Here is a 21,546-nt window from a genome sequence, read left to right as displayed (position 1 = left end):
CTGATCAGTGAGACTAGTAATAGAGAGATGATAGACTAGATACACTTGCACAAACATGCAATCATACCGATTTCTCTGTAGTTAAAATGAAAAACAAAGCGACCATACACTGTGGAAACATCATTACCTAGTGTTGTCCTTGGCAGTTCAAGGGGGTTAGAAAATTTAGGTGTATTGCTTTCCAAATGAATTGCTTTTTCTGCTGTTGAAAGAGAAAGAATTTAGAGATACATATATGGAAGGTAGCAGCATCTCTAGAAGAGATAGACAAAATTGTCTTAATAATACAAGAGTTAATTTTGAACAGAGCAAAAAACCTTTCTAAGGAGTTGTCGTTATAGCGAAAATGTTTTAAAAGTTGGCTCATAATAACTGATGCAATTCCAAGACTTAAATACGACTATGTTAACAAGCTTCAGTGGTAACTATTTGCCTTGAAGTGGATAATATTTTTAACCAGCAAGATTTTAACAGAATACTTTGCAGGGAGTCTGGAAAGAATTATAATAATGTTGCTTGGTCTCTTACAATACTGTTTAAATAATATCTTATTACACTATAAAATTATGTATCTTTTTAGCTTTATGACTTCATTATAAACCATGCATTTTTTAAATGTTTTCATGGCTTTATCTTTGTTTATGCAACTCCAGACAAGTCTGGATGTGTGTGATATTTTCTTTCCTTTGATCTACATCACAGGTTAAATTCAACCATGGTGTAAAAACATGGTGCAATTCGACTGCCTTCATTTTGTATCCACCTGCTTATCTCCAGGCCTGAGTTTCACCCCTCAGAGTTCTACAATTTTAGATAAGCCTCAACAGATGCTATCTATCACTGCATCTGTACTCATCCTATAGCAACAGATGAAATGGTAGAGATTGGTAACCTATCCTCAAAAGCAAAGCAAGAGACTTTTGATTAAGAGACTTTTAAATTTATGGGCCAACCAGGGTCCTGTTGAGCAAGCATGGGCCAATTCATGATTTCAGGCGGAAACAATGTAAAAACTTGATTCCAACCCCAAGCCCTGTGCAACTTGGTAATTCAAGCTAAGTTTTGCTTCACGTTTTTTTTTATTTTTCCAAATTAACATTCCAAGTCTAACTCAAGGGACGCAAACCCACACTTTGCATAATCCTCCTGAGAACTCAATCTGCTCAATTTCACTTAGGATGCTTTTAAAACAAAATACATTAAATTACAAAAGTAATAAATTATTATAATACTTGGCATGGAATGCAATTACCAGGTTTAGTTCTTGGCATTTTGGGTTTGGCAGATGGTTTAGGTGTAGAAGGAACAAACTTTGTTTCCCAGGGAGCTGAAAGAAACAGACTAGATTATACAATTTTTCTTCTAATTCTTTTCCTTCTAAAAGGATCACTTTGGTGAAGCAGTGATACTTCAAAATGGCTTCTGGAAATAAAATCAGTTTTAAAAAAGGCCTCGCAAAACTGTCATGAAAACTTACTTGTCCAGGTACAAAAATGATTAGTTTGCCCTTTACTACAATGACTGATACATAATTAAAAATTCTAATTGTGTTTTACTTGTCCATTAAAAAAAATATTCTGGGCAAGCTAGGAAGTTGAATTTTGCAAGAGAAGTCTAAAATATATAATATATATTATATTGTATATATTCTTGAGTTGCCGATCAATTTTATGCAACTGACAGACTTAACTGGATGAGGTTTGAAAAGGTAACATGAATTCTTAGAACTCTCAGCTATTCAAGAAGAGAAAGATTCTGGCAGAGGTAGAAAGCCACGAAATGAATAACATGCAAAAGTGGAATTATCTCACAACTGCAGCCCCTGGATTCTATTTATAAAAAAGCAGCACTGTTTGGAGGAATGGGGGAAATATTAGTACGTCTAAGCAGTTCTGCAAACCTGAAGCTGTCGTCCCATAATTGCAGGGGTTGAAACTGTAGTTAGCCAGTCTGAATGCTAGCCTAAGGCCTTATTCTGGGAGGCGAAGTCTGTGAAAGTTGAAGGTGACCAATCAGCACCTCAGAAGACAGGGCCATTAATTTTGCCTATTTTATAAAACAGGGTAATGAGATTGCTTCCAAGATAGATTCAGGAGGAAGAGCTTCACTGCCATAAACAGAGTGGCAATGCACTCCTATGAATAAGTATATGTGAATTCACTGAGAAGAGGTTTTCAAGCCTAAAGGACTATATGACAAGATACCTAGAAGCAGGATAAAGACTAATGTTTCTAGTGCCACAATAGATCTCCTTAGAGAATATTAGGTTTTTTTAATGTAAAGAAAAACCCAAAACTTTCCTTTGAGAAAGTCTCCTTACCCAGCTTTGCACTTAGTCTTTCAATAGTTATTTTTGACATACGAGTGGACGGTTGTCTTTTTGTGTATGATCTCAACAATTCTCAAATAATGAGAGGCAAATTCTGTTTACAGAGATGCACATATGCCTCCTATTGAGTTTATTCAAGGGCAGATATTTTATCCTTACAATAACATTGATAAAAACCACTATTCTGTGGACAAATTCAACTTAGAAAAGAAACTAAACTCATGAATGTGAGTTTGGGTCTGTTCTTACAGTATTTCTCTCCTAACAATTCTCCTGTATAAAAGAAATAGATCCAGAAACAGAATGAAGTTGGCATGATTAGCAGTGATGGTATGAAATGGTCTTCAGTGATGGAATTCTAATGATGGCTTGAACAGAAATACAGATTGACACACAGCTACTGAAACATTTGTTACCTAGTGTCGCCTTTGGCCTTTCAATAGTCTTTGAAGCTTTAGGTGTACTATGCTCCAAAAGTGGTGGTTTTTGTGCTATAAAATAAAAAGAATCCAAGCATAATTGAATAGTACAATAAAGAACATCAGTAACAAGTTTAAGATGTGGGAGGTTTAAAAGAGCTCATCTAGTATTTCCTACATTCCTTTTTTAATATAAAATTAAGTATACAAAATAATAGAACATAGACTGGATTGTTGAACATCTGGTAACCTATGATCACCAGTACTTGGATCGTGAAGGGGGCTCTCTCCTCTTTTGACCTTGAATAGAACTGTGACAGGGATCCAACTGTTTCTGATCAAAGGAGCAGAAAAGCAAAAAAAGCACCACAAGACACCGGTTATGTCATCATGATCAAACGGCAAGATCCAGCACACAACTATGGACCCTGTAAGGGGCTTCCCCTTCTGTCAATCACAGCTATTTTCACTGAAAGAAAGCTCCCCTGTCATGACATCCTGGAAGCAAATGAGTAGAATGTACAAGGCACCAACATTGTGCTGGGACTAACGATGTGTTGTACGTACCTCATAATTGTACACAGCAAGGCAGAAGTTAATAATATAGTTAAAAACACATGCAAAAAGTATTCCCTGATTTTTTAAGTAATTTTCGAAATTGTGAAAATTCTTTGCATTGTATCACCATACTCATGCTCGCTCAATTGTCTGATGATCTTGAGTCTTGCTCGATATGGATCAGATGCCTTTATTCTGTTTGCTTCCTTTGTAGCAACACCGTAGGATATTTTTTTAAAGTATCTTCCTGATATATTGAATTGAATAAATGGACTACTTAATTACCAGGTTTCACATGCTGCACTTCTGGAAGAGGAGATGGTTTCAGTTTAGAAGGAATAAGTGGTGATTCATTTGGAGCTGAAAGAAAGAGCTTGGTTTATAACTAACTACTTCAGGAATCATTCAAGAAACTGCACATGCCACAAGTTTGCAATGAAGAAGAAACAATTCAGTATGGAATGTGAAAGTCAGCTGAGGACATCAGCATTCAACAGGGGGTCAGGGATGGAGTACTAAATTGTTGTGCATTAATCAGAAATAAAGTCAATGTTCCAAAGATGGATACAATTAAAATCATAGACATGAGGGAGATAGATGATAAAAGGATGATGGAGCTCTCCATGCAAGTTTCATTAGCTGATAGTTTTACTGCTTTAAGAACAGTTTCACTAGCATCAACTACATTCCTACAGAGAAGTGAATCAAAAGGTGTTAGAGTCTTTGGTGACACAGGAAAAACAAGAATCTACAAGTAGGATAAAGGTTAATGATTCAATGCATGAAATGATTTTATGGAAGAAATGCATTCCTGTGGGGATGGGATGTTCTCTGATTAAACAGACACAGTGTGACCATTCGCTGTGACAAACAACAACATTACCCAATGTTTCTCTTGGCCATTCAAGAGGACTAGAAGTTTGAGGTGAGAAAGATTCCAGAGTGGGTTCACTTGTTGCTGCTGGGAGAAATGTTGACAGTTACAAGAGAGCAAAGAGCTTATGGAAGAAAGAAGTTGCTTCATGGGTAAAACAATTTCGTTCTACAAGAAAAACTGAAGTATGCCACTGATTCTTGAACATTATTTTCAGTTTACCAGTTTAGTATATGTTAGAGATGAGCTCAGCTTTTTGAATTGCCTTGTTATGGTAACCATAAATCATGGTATCTGTGAATGTGCAGAGATTTTGGATGTTTGTTTAATTCCTTCCTGCCTTCACAAAAATAAATGTGGACTAAATTCTCATGATCAGATTTTAGGTCCTCACATGGCTTACCTCGTTATTTTGAGTTATGTTGCCGCACTTATTAAGATGACATGGAGTAACACGAAGGAAGAGAATAAAAAGGACATGTTGTGCTGCCAATTACTCAAATACTGACAACAGATGATATTTGGTCCAGAAAGCTGACAACTGATCCAACTATTGTCACAGTTCTGGAGAATCAGGTGTTCAATGAGTTAAATAACTTAATGTGCCTAGGATATTCTTTTCCTTCATATAAAAACTGTAGTAGTTTTACAGTACTTGTCTACAACTTTACCATCTACAACATGATGTTAATAGAATGTTTTGGATAATTATTACAGAATACTATAGTACTTTTTAGTATTTGTTTCATAGTGTTATCTATGCAGCATATCTTTCCAGTTACTGACAGGAAAACTGACTGGTATGTGTTGCCACACACAACATAGCTGTGAGACAACACAAGTTAATGCCAGTTTCTCAACAGCAATACGGTTTGGATGCTTGCTAAAAATTCAGCTGTAAGGGCCTTATCCAAAGTCCACTGAAATCAATTATAAGACTTCCATTTATTTCAATGGGGTTTATATCTGACCGTGAGCCATTGAATGGTAAAGACTCTGTAATAATTATTGTACCTGGTTTGAGATCTGTTATATCAGGCTCATCGGATGTTGCGGGGTTTGAAAAAACAGGATGAGTATCATCGAAAGCTAAAAAAAGAAATGGGTAATAATGTTTATTATTTTTTTAAATTTAGATTTTTATCTTCTGAGGTACTCAGTTAAAAGTCAGTGGTCCAGCCAATCTAATGAGTGAGCATCTCTTACTCTAGCAATGGAGCAGTGCTGATAAGGAATGAGATCTAAAGGCCAGCAATTGAAATTACAGTTCAAATGGAAACACACACAATGCAGTGAAGGCTAATGTTTACTCAGGTGGTTCATTTCATAGGTCTTTAAGCACCCTGAAAAGTACAAAGACAAAAAGCTTCTGACACAATCTGCTAGGATTCTATAAGCATCGAGTATTCAAGGAAGAATGGCAATAACATGTCTTTAGAGCTGGGCAAATATTGCAAAAAATATTCCTGCAAATATCTGATTCAATTCGCACCCCGTTAGTGCTTTGCTTTCTATGGACAGTCTGTGATGGAGTTTTACTAACACAAATGTTCACGGAAAGGAAGCAATATCATGTTAATTATGGAACAAATTATATAACTAAAACACAGCGAAATGTTTGTGACCAATCCATAAAGTTAAAAAATAATGGCCAACAAATTTTTGAACAATTTTCAATTAAGTGTGACCTGCTCATGGATACTCTACCAGCAGAAAAAGAAATGATTAATTCATCAGATAGATAATTCACTACAAATTATGTACTCAGCTCTATGCATGATTCACCAGGCTTCATCAGTTACATGAGAGTTAATAAACAAACAAGAACACCCCAGTAACTGCTCTTGACATTGACAAACAAAAATGCCCCAACCGGTGACAACCTTAGCAGTGAAACACAGACTGGATGTTGGTTCCTTTAAAAAAAAAAAAAAAGCAGTGAGTATAGCTGTGAGATTTACTGATGACAATCAGCATGATTTATTGGTATGGCAGATGACTAAAACAAGGAAAGACTCCCAGAATTAGCTGTGATGACAAAACCAAAGAGTTTAATTAAAGAAAGAAACTGAATGTGTCATTATTACCCATTGTTGTTCCTAGCAAATGAGATATTCTGGAAATTAGAGGCACAGATGTTTCCAGGTCAGCACTATATGTAGCTGCAGGAAAAAAAAAGGAAACAAATCTGAGATGTGGCCGCATACAGTGTAGTGAGGGGTGTATGTGTGTGTGGGGAAAATAAGAGAGAGATTACATTACATTCCTTTGCAAGGGCCTAACAATGCTGTTGATGTTACATAAACAGATTAAAGGGCCTTTTGGCACCCAGGTAAGAAACTCATTTAATAAAGTTTTGCAAAAATGTCATTATCTTAGTATTTGCTAAAAAGAAAAGGAGGACTTGTGGCACCTTAGAGACTAACCAATTTATTTGAGCATAAGCTTTCGTGAGCTACAGCTCACTTCATCGGATGCATTCAGTGGAAAAACATACATAGTATATGCTGTAATTCTTTATAAATAGGTTCAGCAAAGTAGTGTGCAACTGCGTAGACACATTTGCCTTCAACTATATCTAAAGCAACAGACTGGTTCCTTATGCTACACCTTTGCATAAAGGATTAGAATAAGGTTTAGAATGTCTACAGTAAACACTGCATTTTCCAGTTATAGATGCCCCAATATAGCTCTTCATGAAATTACTTAACACTTAGTTTTCAATGTTCAGGTGTTTTTTTCTTTCATGCTGGACTTGTGTCCCTGGTATGAATTAATTAAGTTTAAAATCAATCACTACAAGCAGTACATTTTATATTATAATCTAACAAAAACGTACACATATAAGATCCCAAGGGATGCTGCAGAGCCCAGAGGCAACACAGCAAGGAAGTTCATAATAAACCACAGCTTAATAGTTCATGGGAAGGCTATGACCAGTGTTTCTCCCTCAAACCTTTATTCTGTTCTATTCTATTCAGGCTTTTATACCGTGCTCATCACTGTAGTATCGGAGTACTTTCCTATAGCGCATTAAGCACCGTGACCACACATCTGTCATTTGTTGTTTATTTTCCAAAGGGAGAAATGTGCGGAGTGGAGGGTCTAGCTTTGCATGTGCAAGTTCTGTCTAAGAAAACTAATTGCTAAATAAAGACAAAGTCGTCCCAGGGTAAACAATAATATACCCCCAACAACAAAAGTTAATTTAGTGCTGCTGAAAGGCCTTTACTATATTTACAGGCCTTCACCATATTTTTAGACAGACAGATAGTTAGGGAAACAGTTAGAATAGAAGGTGCTCAGGACAACCTACAAATCCCTCAAATGGTGTAGGGAAAAGATATATATAATACTTCAACAGGAATCCCCTTGTATTGCATCCTCTTTTCAAATGACATTGTCTCAGTCAGTATTTACAAACTGTATTGTGATCACTTAGTCTTGTTTGTAGGGTGTGAACCTCAGTCAAGGCACAGATATCTTTATGGCAAAAGATGTCTTTTCTACTGTACATTGTGTTGAGATCATCCCTTGCTTTTTGGTATCTCCACACAGTATTTCTAGCTATCCTCCTTTCAGTGGAGGAGTGGTCTCAGATTGCTATTTCGCTATCAGCTCTGATACAAAGCTAACCTCCAAAGCCTCTGAAAGGTCTGGATAAACCCTCAGACAGTCAATCTTTCTCTGAACTTTTGATTGTTTATTCTACCTTTGCAGTACTGCAGTGGCCTAAGACTTTTCCCCTCTATATGTAAGTCTCACTTCCCAACAGCTGACAACATACTAATCCACATCTTTTCACCAATAATTTTGTATACCTGATATCTTTTCTTGGGTAAAAGGTCACAATCCCAACTGATCCTAACTCCACCCTGCTTTCCTTTCCTTCTAGCCCTGTAGGTCCTTTCCTGATCCCTCCCTTTGGTAAATACCACACTACACAGGCACAATGCCTTGCCAGGGTTTCTGTCTGAAACCTGCATTGTCTCCAGTACAGAAATAGCCAGGATGCATTTGCTGGACTTGGGGGAACAACATGGAATGTGAAATCACACTGAAATCAGACAGAGCTGAGTAAACCAGTTGAAACCTTCAAAACAGAGACAGTAATAAATAACCTTTTTGGTACAAAATATTAAGCTTCAGAAATAATGCAACTATCATTACCAGATTCTAGCTCAAATATTTCTGGAATTTCAGATGTTTGGGGAGTGGAAGAAACATGTAGAAAGTCATATGAAGCTGGAAAACAAAACAAAAAACTGCGCTTTATTAATTGAAAACACCGAGAACCATCATGGAACAACAGCAGCTTCACTTAAAAATTTAAGTCTGTTTCCAGCCTATACAGAAGTATTAGGAACTGAAGATCAGCAGCAGCTGAAACCTACATTGCTATACAAGAACGATCTAATAAAGAACCATATTTATTTTCCCAGACATGCATGAACACACACTATGTACGTGACAGTGACTGCTGAAATCATAGTAAAAATACCACGAAAGATGTAAGAAAATATTATTGACAACCAGAAAGACAAAAATATAGATGAAAGATGACAAGGTAGATGAAAGGAGATTAAACTTTGTAGACAAGCTGAGTAACAGGCTGAGAAATGACTTGCTGTCTAGTGAGCCACGCACAGGACTGGAAGTCCTGATTCTGAAACAGACTCACTCTAAAAAATGTATGCCTAGAAAATTGCTGAAGAGAACAATCATTCACTGGCACATGGGAGGATGATTTACAATAGGTCCAATCCTTCAGTAATGTATTTGATCATATGATTCTTTGTGGGCTTGGGAAATAAGAAGCCACTCTGCCTTAGTTTTCTCATCTCTAAAATGGAAATGATAACTACCTGACAGAGGTTCAGTGAGGATTAACTAGCTAATGCTTGTAGCTTTATTGGCACAGTATTGTAGTACTATGAAATATGTTATTAAAAGCTGTTAGACTTAGAGCGGAGCCGCTAATGGGCATGTATGCAAGAGATGAAGGAAATTAATACTTCCAAATGATATAATATTCTCCAGTGTCCATGTTTGTAAGAGAAAGGGATATTGTTCAGCACAAGCGGATAACACAAAGTTAATATGTTCTTTGACACAGTTTTAAATGTGATCTACAAAGAAAAATAATCAACATGGTCTGTTCCCTTTGTTTCTTTACGATGTAAAAAGCCTGAAACGCTCCCTCCCCCAACATAATGAGCAAACAATCGTTCTACTTGTTTTTTACCTTACAAATATCAGGAATATCAAGTCTTGCCTTCCCTGTTTTTGCCTAAGGAGTCCTCAGGGGACCATAACTGCATGTGAGCTTTCTCATTACTTTCCTGAATAGCAAGGGGTGTTAAATCTTTAACAAAATGTGTTTTCTTCCTCAGTGTTTGCCAGGAGTTTAAGTTAAATAGGTTTTTAACAAAAACAAACAAAAACATTTTAAACTGAGAAAATAGTATTTCCTCTAAATTGTTCAGGGTTCATTTCCAGGGTGCTAGTGGTATCATAACTAGAATAATTCTCCTGCCATCCATACAACAGTTTTCCAGGGGGGGAAAAAGTTTAAAAGACCTTAATTTCTAATGCTAAAATAAGCGGGGCAGGGGGTGGGGTGGGGGTGATGAGGCCTTCTTCATATATTTTACACATACCAGAAAAACCAAAACTTCTTTTGCAGCTAGCCTTTAATGAACAGACATAGAATCAAGGATGTAACTCTCTCGTGTAAAGGCAGATATCACCATGTGAATGGAATGGGACCTGAAAGCTCAAAACTATAACAAGACACACTACTTTCAGAAAAATCTTCCCCTCAGAACCCAGTTGGCTGGCTGTTTTCTCTATCTAGGCAAGTTTCTAGTGTACTGTAATCCATGTAACCTTTAAATACAGTGCCAGGACTATCGCCAGGGGAAGCTAATGACTAGAATACTCAAGAGAACCCAGAGCTCAGATCTTACCAAAGGAAAAGAAAGATGAAAGTAAACTTGTCTGCTAGAGTATCGGCAGAGAGAAAGCTAGGGACTATCTGGGTAAGTCTACACTGCAAAGTAAAACCGCAACACTGTCTCTGAGACCAGGTCAATAAAAATAGCACTGCAGACATTCCTGCTCAGCCTGGAGCCTGGGCTGAGACCCTCTCCTTTGCCAGGTGCCAGACAGCGCAGATGTACCCTCTGATGCTGCAAAATAGCTGATAAAAGTCATTGTGGTCCCAGACTTGGGCTGAAACTTAAGGTTTACAAGTGGCCATTGTAACAAGTACTGTAAAGTTTATCATTGGTTGGTTAGCTCAGTTAATTAGAGCAAGGTATTAATAATGCCAGCAACCAGGCAGCAATCCTCACAATGTCTGCAGCTTTAAAAAAGAGACTGATCTTGTGGTTAAGGCATAAAGAAAACACAGAAGGGGCTAAGAAGATCTGGGTTCAACTCCTCCCTTTACCGTAGACTTTCTGGGTGACCACAGGAAAAAAAATCACTTAATCGCTCAGTGCCTCAGTTTCCCATCTATAAAATGGGGAATAATATTTCCATTCTCCCACCTCTGGTCTGTCTTGGATGTTTAGATTGTAAACTCTTTGGGAATCAAACTGTGTTTTATTTTATATATATATATACACACATACACACACATGTGCACACACACACACCAGCTACCATAATGTGGACCCAATGTCAGCAGGGTCCTCTATGTATTACAATAATACAAAAAACATCCACAAGTCTGAGGAGGGTCAGGGAGATGCCAATAGATCAGACTTCATCACTTCTATGCCATGAAACTGCACAAAAATCCCCCCCCCCCAAACTAAAGAACAAAAATCCCACAATGTATCACTACTGCTTTTAACAGTTTTGCCAGCAGTATGTTTTTCTGGGTTTGTGAAACAGCAACACGTTTTTCTTTTTTACATTAGGTAAAATGTAGTTTCTGTATGTGGACAACTATCATTTTTCACAGTTGAATCCTCAGCAGGCAAGTAATTAGTAGTTTAGCACAATTTCAACACAAATCTTTTAACTACCTATACTTTTTACATGAAGAAAGAACTATGTGTAGCTCAGATGCTTGTCTCTTTCATCAACAGAAGTTGGTCCAATAAAATATATTATCTCACCCACCTTGTCTCTCTAATGTCCCAGGACCAACACGGCTACAAGAATAGTACAGACTACATTTTTTACACTCATCTTCAAACCCTGCAAGATCAACACTCATTCCTACAATCCTGCAAGATCAACACTCATTCCTACTTTTCATCTATGCAGAGAATTTTTGTAACTGGGTGGGCTGGACTAGTTGAAACAAACACTTAATGCAAACCACATGCAGGCTATATGTGTAAAACTTGACATCTTTAAACTATTTAATTTAATAGTCAACAAATGTTTCTTATCCACAAAAGCCTCTCTATACCACAAAGACAAAAACATGATTGGGGAAGGAAACGCTCTTGAAAGTTATAAATAAGTTTCCATTCCATTCACACAAGGTCAACTGCAAATTAACAGTGTTGGTTATCAAAGTTCATAAGAAGCAAGTATGCTAACGAGTGGCTAACTACACCATAGTTAAATTTCTGTGTAAAAGTGCATTTTCAAAGTGCTGTAATATATTTAGGGCCTGATTAACCATCGCTTTACTACGGTTTTACACTGATGTAACTCCATGGAGTTACAATGGCATAAAACTGGAGTAACATAGTAGTGAAGAAAAGAAAAGGAGTAGTTGTGGCACCTTAGAGACTAACCAATTTATTTGAGCATAAACTTTCGTGAGCTACAGCTCACTTCATCGGACGATGAAGTTGCAGTGGGGGAGGTTTAGGTTGGATATTAGGAAAAACTTTTTCACTAGGAGGGTGGTGAAACACTGGAATGCGTTGCCTAGGGAGGTGGTGGAATCTCCTTCCTTAGAAGTTTTTAAGGTCAGGCTTGACAAAGCCCTGGCTGGGATGATTTAATTGGGGATTGGTCCTGCTTTTGAGCAGGGGGTTGGACTAGATGACCTCCTGAGGTCCCTTCCAACCCCGATATTCTATGATTCTATGATTCTAAAACAAACAAACAAACAAACAAACAAACAAACAAACAAACAAACAAACAAACACCTAGATAAAAGTAATTAAAGACACTGTCATACATTTGGCGCATTAAGGTAAAGAGAAGTGGTGGGTGGCACAAGATTGCTTAATAAAAGATTATGAGCCTTTAGAGAACAACGGGCTGTAATTACCAGATATGGTTAGTGCCTTTTCTGAAGTTTTGGGTCTTGAAGGAAAAAACTGCATTTCTCACAGGGCTGAGAGAAAAACTAGATTGTCGTTTCCGAGATCATAACAGAATGCTTTGTTGAGCACAGAAAACATATGCCATCAACTTAGTGACAAAGCAGTTGGTCAGCTGCTAAGTCTCCTTTTAAATTAAAAGTCAGTACATTCCACAGTGCAGTCTAATGACAGCAACTTGAAATTGCCTCAAAAGTTGGATGGAATTCTCAGCTTTAAAAGGAAACAGAATATTCTGTTCACACAAAGACAACAGCCGTGCACAGTCAGAACCATAAGCATGGGTACAGCTGCATGCTACACGTGTTCAGTGTGTTCTGGAACAGATGACTGATTAAGCAGTTTCATAATGTGCTTGAAAAAGGGAAATAAAAGAAGTGTAAAGAATAAGCTTTGACAGTATGAATGGGAACTGAACTGAATTCTATGATATGGAAATCTAAAAGGTATGATATTATACACCGAGAAAACATCATCCTCATTTACCAACTTCTGCTTTACTAGCTTCAGGTGTAACAGGTTTCAGAGTTGTTTGAATAATTACTGTAAGAAAAAAAAAATCCATTTGAGATGGTCAGATTCTATTGTACACCTCACAAATAATTTCTTTACGTGGTTGCCATTTCGTGTTGCTATGTAGTTTAACAAAATTGCATTTAAGCGTTCTGTACAGTAATGAATGGGACAGAATTGCAGATTATACTTTTTTTCAAATGCAAACGGCCTCGGAACTAAGGAAGCCAGAATTAGTGACATTATAGCCAACCTTACAGGTTATGTGACATCAACTGTGATAGATCTATTTTCCAATAAAGGCTTTAGATCTGATTCTCCACTACTTTGCACTCTGTGCAGTCATTTATCCCTGTGCAAAGTATATGTAACATACCAATATGCACATTTGTTAGCTTTCTCACCCCCTTTGCACTAATTTTTCACAGGGGAAGAGGGCTACACAAGGTAATTTAGTGGAGAATTAGGCCCTTACTCTATTCTACATTTTATTGATTTACATACCATTTTTACTTTCAAATCATTTTCACAGCAGAAACAAGGCATGAGTTATCTGTGAGAAATAGCAGCTTGCTACTGGAGTGAGGTAACTGGTCACTCTGAGCAAAGTTTTCAAACCTGGGTGCTTAAAATTAACTTGCAAATCTATATTGAGACTCCTAAAAAAAATGGCCTGATTTTCATAGGTGCAGAGTGAATGTAGCTACCATGGATTTCAGTGGTGTTTGTCAATGCTTAGCATTTCTTCAGATCACGACACTTAAATGTAGGTGTTGAAACATGTATTTAGATGTTAACTTTAGGTATCCACTGTAAGCCAGGTAAAATTTTAAGGCACTAGGATTGTATACAATAATACTTTGTTATATCCATTTGTATATAATAGGTCAACTGCTACTGTACTTAAAATATGGATGATCTTACAAATCTAATAAACGTATATGGAAATTTAATCATAATGATCCAGGATTCTAAAGGTGTCAAGCAAAATGTTGTAAATAAATATGCTACTTCATACAGCACATACATGTCAACAGTATTCTTGTTCCCAAAGTAAGTTATACAGAGTAAATTAAGCTAACCACTTTGACTAAAAATACAGAGATGTCTTCTAAATTTACCTGCCAAAAAATTAATTTGACAAGAAATATAGTTACCAGATTTGGTTGGTAGCTTTTCTGGGATGCCAGATGGTTTGGATCTTGAAGAAACAAGCTGTGTTTCATCAAAAACTGAAAAGAGAATCTGAGTTTAAAATGTTGAGGGACTTCAGAGGTGATGGGACAGCATGACACTCAGCTACAGCCAAGTTGCACATTTCAAGATGATGCTGACACAGGGGAAAGCAAGATGGTGGATGGGCAGAAAGTGAGCTGTGAGATGATTGTGTAACATGAAGAGTGAGGTTGGTGACAATATGTCCTTTTAGCAGCAAGCCATTAAATCAGTTCAGAAAATGCTTTTCAGGTGATGATTATGAGGAAATGGTTGATACAGCAGGATCAAACGAAAAGTTTTGCATGTGAGGTTTTGAAGCCGAAGTGTTTGAGCAAACCTTAAGACTATCTTTAGCAGATAGAAGATATGCCAAGATGATGGAAAAATAACTGAATCATATACGATTTACCCATCACTGTCCCTGGAGTTTCCATGGAAGGAAAAGATGTAGATTTCAGGGCTGGTTTCTTGGCAGCTAAGAGCAAATATGAAAACAATCCTGAGATATTGGGGTAGGCATTCTTTGCACAAGTGGTACCAACTCATAACTTTAAAACAGAAAAAACATGTTCGTATTTGGTGTTTGTGTTTTTTTAATCATTTGAGTTTTGGAGAAGATCTGAACTCCCTTGATCTATTGCGGTTTATGAAAAAAATCCAAATATTGTGGTTTGGGCTCATTTTTAATGAGGATGACATAAATATATGTTAAAATCAGAACTAATAAACTAAATTGTTTTCTGTTTCATACAGTAGCTGTCTGCTTTCACATCTATTTTCAATCAGATTCTGAATGACTCATTTTATCAACGGATATGATCCCATGTTACCACCTATCAGCAGAAAGGGGAATAGTGATCTTGGACATTATGCAAACAAATACCACATTATTCACAGCTATTGGCAGCAGGACTTTAACTGTATTTACACCCAGTAAGAACTATATGATATTTCCCAAAAGTATCACACTAAACTGCAGGTGTATAAAAAAAGCTGTCTTTTTTAAAAAGTTAAAATTCAAAGTAAATTGGCCATCCACAAAGTTTCTAAATTAAAAAGATGCCTCTCTGTGGTATAATCAGATACAAAAATAAATAAGAAAAACATTCTGGGGGAAAGCAGGGAAAAATTTATGTAAAACACAACTAAAGATATATTCACAGAAACTAAATTTTACTCTATTTGCTGATCTTATGAGAGATCTGACACTTTCTTGATGCAGTTAATATAAAACCCACTTACTAAAATGTAACTTTTAAAAAAATGTAACATTTTAAAAAGCAATTCAGAAGATAGTCACTTGAAACAATAAGTCAGATACTGTGCAGAAAAGCAAGGTGGTATCATAGGCCTTGTAAGTGTCCTGGCCTCTCTAAGAGTATGGGACTTTTCCCATTTATTTCAGTGGAGGCAGGATGAAGCCAAAATAATACTCTTTAAAAAGAGATTCACAAGAATCATGCTCAAGGTTTGGAAAATCCAGGCTAAAGGACCATGGTATTCAAATTCTATAGGCTGGAACACAGTGTCGAGAGCGATAACAAAAGCATCCAAGCCCCAATCCTGCAAAGTTGTTCAGGTGAAAAGCCCTTACCAACCACATGGAATGGCACTGACTTCACCTGGTATGTCTACACTCAGGCGCGCTGGAACAATTTGTATCGTGGGGGTGCTGAGAACCACTGAACGAAGCTGTAAGCCTTGCCTATGATGGAAACCAATTCGAGCCAGGGAGTGCGGTAGCACCTCCAATTCCAGCACCTATGTCTAATCTGTAATGAAAAATCCCGTGGCACCAAGTCTCAGAGCCTGGATCAGATGACTTGGGCTCCCAGGGCTCAGGCTGTGGAGATGAGAATTGCAGTGTAAACATTTGGGCTTGAGCTGAAGCCCAGCCTCTGAGACCTTCCCCCGTCTCAGAGTCTCAGAGCCCAGGGTTCCAGTTCAAGCTTGAATGTCTACACTGAAATTTTATTGCCCTGCAACTTGAGCCCAAGTCAGCTGACCTGGGCCAGCCTTAGCCATGCCACGGGTCTTTTATTGCTTTGTAGATGCGCTCAGTGAGATTCTGACTGTGTAGATCTCCCTCCCAAAATCAGGGTCCAAACCAGAACAATTAAATCACACTTCATGCTATGTGGTCTCAATGGAAGACCTCAAACGTACAATTTAGAGCTAACCCGAAACAAATTATGTGAATGAAATGCTAGCTTTGCCAGGTGTATCACTATTCTATTTTTTTACCTTTAATTTTGGAAAGCACATGTGGGATTAGATTATTAGTAGTATTATCCCTAATAATTTTGAAGTCAGTAGCTATATTTCAACAAACCATGTTCTTAAAAATTACTGAACATCCTCTCTCTTTAATACTCACTTTAATGGCTTTTCAAGACGTACAATTAGTTCACGGGAAGATGGGGTGTAAATCTACCTCATGCTAGCCTGCCGTTCACTAATTGTTCACGTGGACCCTGAAATTGCTCACTAAGATTTCCCTATGCACTTTGATCTAACCCACTTTGAAATGGGAGTAGATCTAAGTGTACTAGGGAACTTTTAGGGCATGACAGCATGGTCCACACATGGTGCGCAGCATGCCAGTGTGAAGTAGATTTACACCCCAGCTTGCTGTGCACTAACTGCTCATCGGGATGAGCCCTAACTGTATCTTACTGGATCTCTTTCACAACAATAGAAATAGATGGCTGTGTTCATTCCATAGGGGAGAGAGCTGCTGGCCTCAAAGCAAATCCAGAAATGCTGTGAGAAATTATAATAAATCAGAAACAAATTCTAAAATCTTTACCAAATTTCTACTCAGCCCTAACTCACGCTGAAGTCTACAGGAGTTTGCTTAAGCATTTCCATGTTAGGGACTTCTTTTGCATGAAGTACATGAACTGAAAAGTACATGCTCTAAATAAACTGCCACTATCACATGATAGGCTGCAGTAGCGTTTAGTGCAAGAATTAACTGAATCAGTACTGTCTCAGGGGAAAGAATACCACTTACCTCACCTGAGTGTTAACTAAGCCTGAGCATACTTAAGCAATGAAATTCATGTTCGCAGCATTACAATGGGGTCTTTTGAGTTCATCTTATCTATAAACTTGCGAGTTAGAATTTAGTTGTGAAATCAGGTAAGAAAAAATGTGCTCTGACACAAATTCAAAATAAAAGATTAAAATAACGTAAGTCAAAAAATCAATCAATCAATAAATATGCTCTAGCTCTTGTTAGTAATCATTAGACTTTTTCACTAAAATAGTAGTGAGGTTCACTAGCTTACTACTCTAACACCTTAGCATGGGCAAGGATAGTTTCCACTGGACTCTATGGGAACCACACAAATGCATCCTGGGACAAAATTATGCCCTACGGCAATTGTGGAAGGGTTGTCAGGTTCTCAAGCACAACAGAAGTGCTATGGTCTAAGGTTAAAAAAAATCAGCTGCCGCTTCTGGGTACCCAGCTGGAGACTTATTAAAGGGGACTGATTATCAAAGGGCAAGCCCTCAACACTTTATGAAAATCAGGCCCTTTTAAAATGTGCCAACAGTTGAAGCAACACAAATAACTATTCACATTTGAAAATTTAGGCCATAGGTACATCTCTAACAAGAAGAAGCTAATAACTTCACTAGACAAATCAACTATTTAACAAAGTCATTACACAGTCCACAACTTTGCTGTTGGATGGAATGACAGTTCAGCTGAGAGATACAAGCCATCTCTGAAACTGAAGGGGCATTTACAAGGAAAATGCTAAACCCATGGAACAGATCTTTCGCAAAAAGAAGTTTTTATAGCTCTACTAACTTAATTGGAGCTGTGACAATTTACATGAGCTGAGGATAGTCTCCATATCTTCACAAGTCTTCTAACAAGATTTGTAAGTAAATCATTTTGAGCATCATGTCACTAAAATCAAAACAAGACTTATGTGGAGCCATAATTTTGCAGTAGAAAAATCTCATGGCTGTAGCATTATAAATCATACAACCACATTATTGTATCTGAGTCATTAAAACCACAAAACCCACCTGGTCATACTACCAACAAATATAACTCAAATAATATTTGTCTCGAAACTCTCAACTTTAGAAATAAGGCAATTACCAGGTTTTGTCTGTAGTATTTTTGGAGTATCAGATATTTTGGATCCAGAAGGAATCAGCTGCATTTCATTAGAAGCTATGGTAAAAGAAATAATGAGGTCTTTATTTGCTATGGGTCATTGGGAAAACATGGCACAGAAATTATTCCAGCACACACAAAGTGCATGCCTGAAGCCAGCAATATAAGAATAGGCTGACCACTGAGATACAATTTCATAAATAATGGAAAGAAACATTGTGGAAAGACAAAAAGGAGACTGGAACATGAATATCCTCGGCTCTGTCCTGAACCATCATATGAAGAATCACCTGTCTAAGGAAGACAGAAATAAATATCCAACAATGAAAGTTTATCTGCTTTGCAGTTAAGCAGAGACAACCATGATTTAGTTCTCTTAAAAGCATCCTCTAAAGCAGTGCAGCCAAACAAAGTTAACCTTGCCAAAGAAACTGCAAAGGAAAAAATTGGATTAAAATAAGCTGCAAACAAAACAAAACAAAAAATCACCATTACACAATATTCCCCTGGGCTTCTGAAATGCAGGAGGTATTTTAGTGTTAGGAAATTCTGGAAGCCTGTTTGGAACTGCGAGGGGGGTGAGGGAAAAAGAGGAAGTACAAAATTGATGGGAGTCAGTAGAAATCTGAAAAAAAAAAGTGTTTGTTAACACTTGCGGTTCTCTTTGTATAGTATAGCAAAAACACCCTTGTCCCTACATTCCAGTGCTAGTGAATTCAATACAATCTTTTCTTTTATTACTCACCCATATACCTACTAAGTACAGAGTTGCATACATCATTCCATGACTATTCATGCCTGCGCCCCTCTTTGGAAAATCAAGTAACTAGGGGCCAAATTTTCAAAAACTATCTCTGGATTTTTGCTGACAATTTTGCATAGATTTGTGTGTATAATACAGGTAGTGAATTTAACATTTTGACATTTCTTAACGCAGAATTGTGACTGCAAGAAGACTGTGGATGCTGCTCCTAACAACAAAACAAAAATGAGTAACTGTTCATGGAGAAAACACAATTTGCAATACAAAGTTTGTGACCAGGATTTTGTATAGGACATTTTTTTCTCCAGGAAGAAAATAAAGATTTCATGCCACGTTAAGCCTTAGTGAGTCATAAGAGTCATACAAATGACATTTATATTTTAATTGATATTTGATGCCATCAGACAATCTTCCTTGAGTTTTTGATGTTTTGAGCATTTATACATTTAAATAATCAGTTTTGTAATATAACACAAACTGTGTAACCTGTCACAACAGGAGGCTAAAGATAATTTCTAACTTCACCTATGTAGATTTGCATTGCTTTTACCTTGAAAATATACAAGTGTTTTTGTGATTTTTTTTTCACACATTAAAAATGGAGCACATGCCATTCTGCAGAGATGTCAGTAGCATAGCATCTCTTATTCTAGAGATACACCTGTTACTGAAGGAATCCAGTCAGGTGAATTTATTATTTTAATGGCACCTACTGTGCATAATAATGTTACAGTACCTGTGGTTTATAGTGAAAATTGTTTCCATGTTATAAGTAATGTATTACCAAGGAGGATTTCCTTGAAGAAGGATCTTGAGAGAAAACCGAGGAGCTGGATGTTTCTCTTGTATCTTTAGAGCATTACTACTAGTGCTACACCTGGTTACAGACAACCCAGAATTTAGTAAAGGGCAGGACAGAATATTAGTTTGAAAATGAGAATACTTGGTATACCTATCAAGAAAACTTTACCAGAGACTATCATCTCACAACGACAGCCTTCTGTACTACATTTCATCTGAGATATATAAATTAGTAGCTGTAAATGTAAAATAACCCAGTAAAATTTAATTAAGATTTTCTTTGGAACAGCTCGCTTCTAAAGTGTTGTAGTAAAAGGTAGGAGAATTCTGGAGCGGAAAAAAGAAGCAAATACTATATATAGAAGCTAAGTAGTCGTCAAATTAGTTACCCAGTATGTTCTGAGTTTGTGCCAGGTCAGGTTTAGGAGTTGATTTTGTTTCTTCAAGTCCACTCTCAGTTTCACTGTGAGCTGGAAAAAAGAATCTAGACTTAATTTTGAATCAAGAACATAAGAACAGCCATATTGGGCCAGACCAATGATCCATCTAGCCTAATTTCCTGTCTTCTGACTGTGGCCAATGCCAGATGCTTCAGAGGGAATGAACAAAACAGGCAATCATCAAGTGATCCATCTCCTTTAGTCCACTCCCAGCTCCTGGCAAGCACATGCTAGGGACGCTCAGTGGAGGGTGTTGCATCCCTGACTATCCTGGCTAATAACCATTGATGGACCTATCCTCCATGAACTTATCTAATTGTTTTTTGAACCCTGTTATAGTCTTGGCCTTCACAACATCTTCTGGCAAAGAGTTCTACAGTTTGACAGTGTGTTGTGTGAAGAAGTACTTGTTTTGTTTGTTTTAAATCAGCTGCCTATTAATTTCATTGGGTGACCCCTATTTCTTGTGTTATGTGAAGGAGTAAATAAACTTTCCTGATTAATTTTCTTCATACCAGTCAAGATTTTATAGACCTCTATCATATTCCGCCCCTCCCACCCCCCTAGCATCTCTTTTTCAAGCTGAAAAGTCCCAGTCTTATTAATCTCTCCTCATATGGAAGCTGGTTCCATATCCCTAATCGTTTTAGTTGCCCTTCTCTGTACCTTTTCCAATTCCAATATATCTTTTTTGCATTGGGGTGTCCAAATCTGCATACAGTAGTCAAGATGTAGGTGTACCATGGATTTATATAGTGGCATTATGATATTTTCTGTCTTCTTACCTTTCCTAATGGTTCCTGACATTATTTAGCTTTTTTGGCTGCTGCTGCACATTGAGTGGATGTTTTCAGAGAACTATCCACAAGGACTCCAAGATCTCTTTCTTGAGTGGTAACAACTAATTTAGACCCCATCATTTTGTATGTATAGTTGGGATTATGTTTGCCAGTGTGTATAACTTTGCATATATCAACATTGAATTTTATCTGCCTCTTTGTTGCTCAGGCACCCAGTTTTGTGAGATCCTTTTGTAGCTCTTCGCCGTCTGCTTTGGACTTAACTATCTTGAGTAATTTTGTATTGTCTGAAAATTTTGCCACCTCACTGTTTACGCCTTTTCGAGATCATTTATTACTATGTTGAACAGGACTGGTCCCAGTACATACCTCTGGGAGACATCACTATTT

At 37.3% G+C, this 21,546-nt stretch overlaps 1 protein-coding gene across 1 annotated transcript in view; it reads right to left on the bottom strand.

Moving 5' to 3' along the window:
- The window catches only part of ABI3BP (ABI family member 3 binding protein), a 312,077-nt gene that overhangs the window by 106,105 nt on the left and 184,426 nt on the right, over nucleotides 1-21,546 (bottom strand). Inside the window, exons 14-25 of the mRNA XM_084636731.1 lie at nucleotides 20,306-20,386; nucleotides 18,335-18,409; nucleotides 14,621-14,686; nucleotides 14,151-14,225; nucleotides 8,351-8,425; nucleotides 6,268-6,342; nucleotides 5,195-5,269; nucleotides 4,190-4,267; nucleotides 3,592-3,666; nucleotides 2,746-2,820; nucleotides 1,253-1,327; nucleotides 128-202 (exon numbers count right to left, since the gene is read on the bottom strand). Of these exons, the coding sequence (XP_084492857.1) occupies nucleotides 128-202; nucleotides 1,253-1,327; nucleotides 2,746-2,820; nucleotides 3,592-3,666; nucleotides 4,190-4,267; nucleotides 5,195-5,269; nucleotides 6,268-6,342; nucleotides 8,351-8,425; nucleotides 14,151-14,225; nucleotides 14,621-14,686; nucleotides 18,335-18,409; nucleotides 20,306-20,386 (900 nt within the window). The remainder of the gene's footprint in view (nucleotides 1-127; nucleotides 203-1,252; nucleotides 1,328-2,745; nucleotides 2,821-3,591; nucleotides 3,667-4,189; nucleotides 4,268-5,194; nucleotides 5,270-6,267; nucleotides 6,343-8,350; nucleotides 8,426-14,150; nucleotides 14,226-14,620; nucleotides 14,687-18,334; nucleotides 18,410-20,305; nucleotides 20,387-21,546) is intronic.

This window comes from Lepidochelys olivacea (assembly GCF_965140295.1).
Source record: "Lepidochelys olivacea isolate rLepOli2 genome assembly, chromosome: 1".
Lineage (NCBI taxonomy): Eukaryota > Metazoa > Chordata > Testudines > Cheloniidae > Lepidochelys > Lepidochelys olivacea.
Note: the sequence above shows the minus strand (reverse complement) of the source record. Positions and strands in the feature narration are given on the sequence as shown.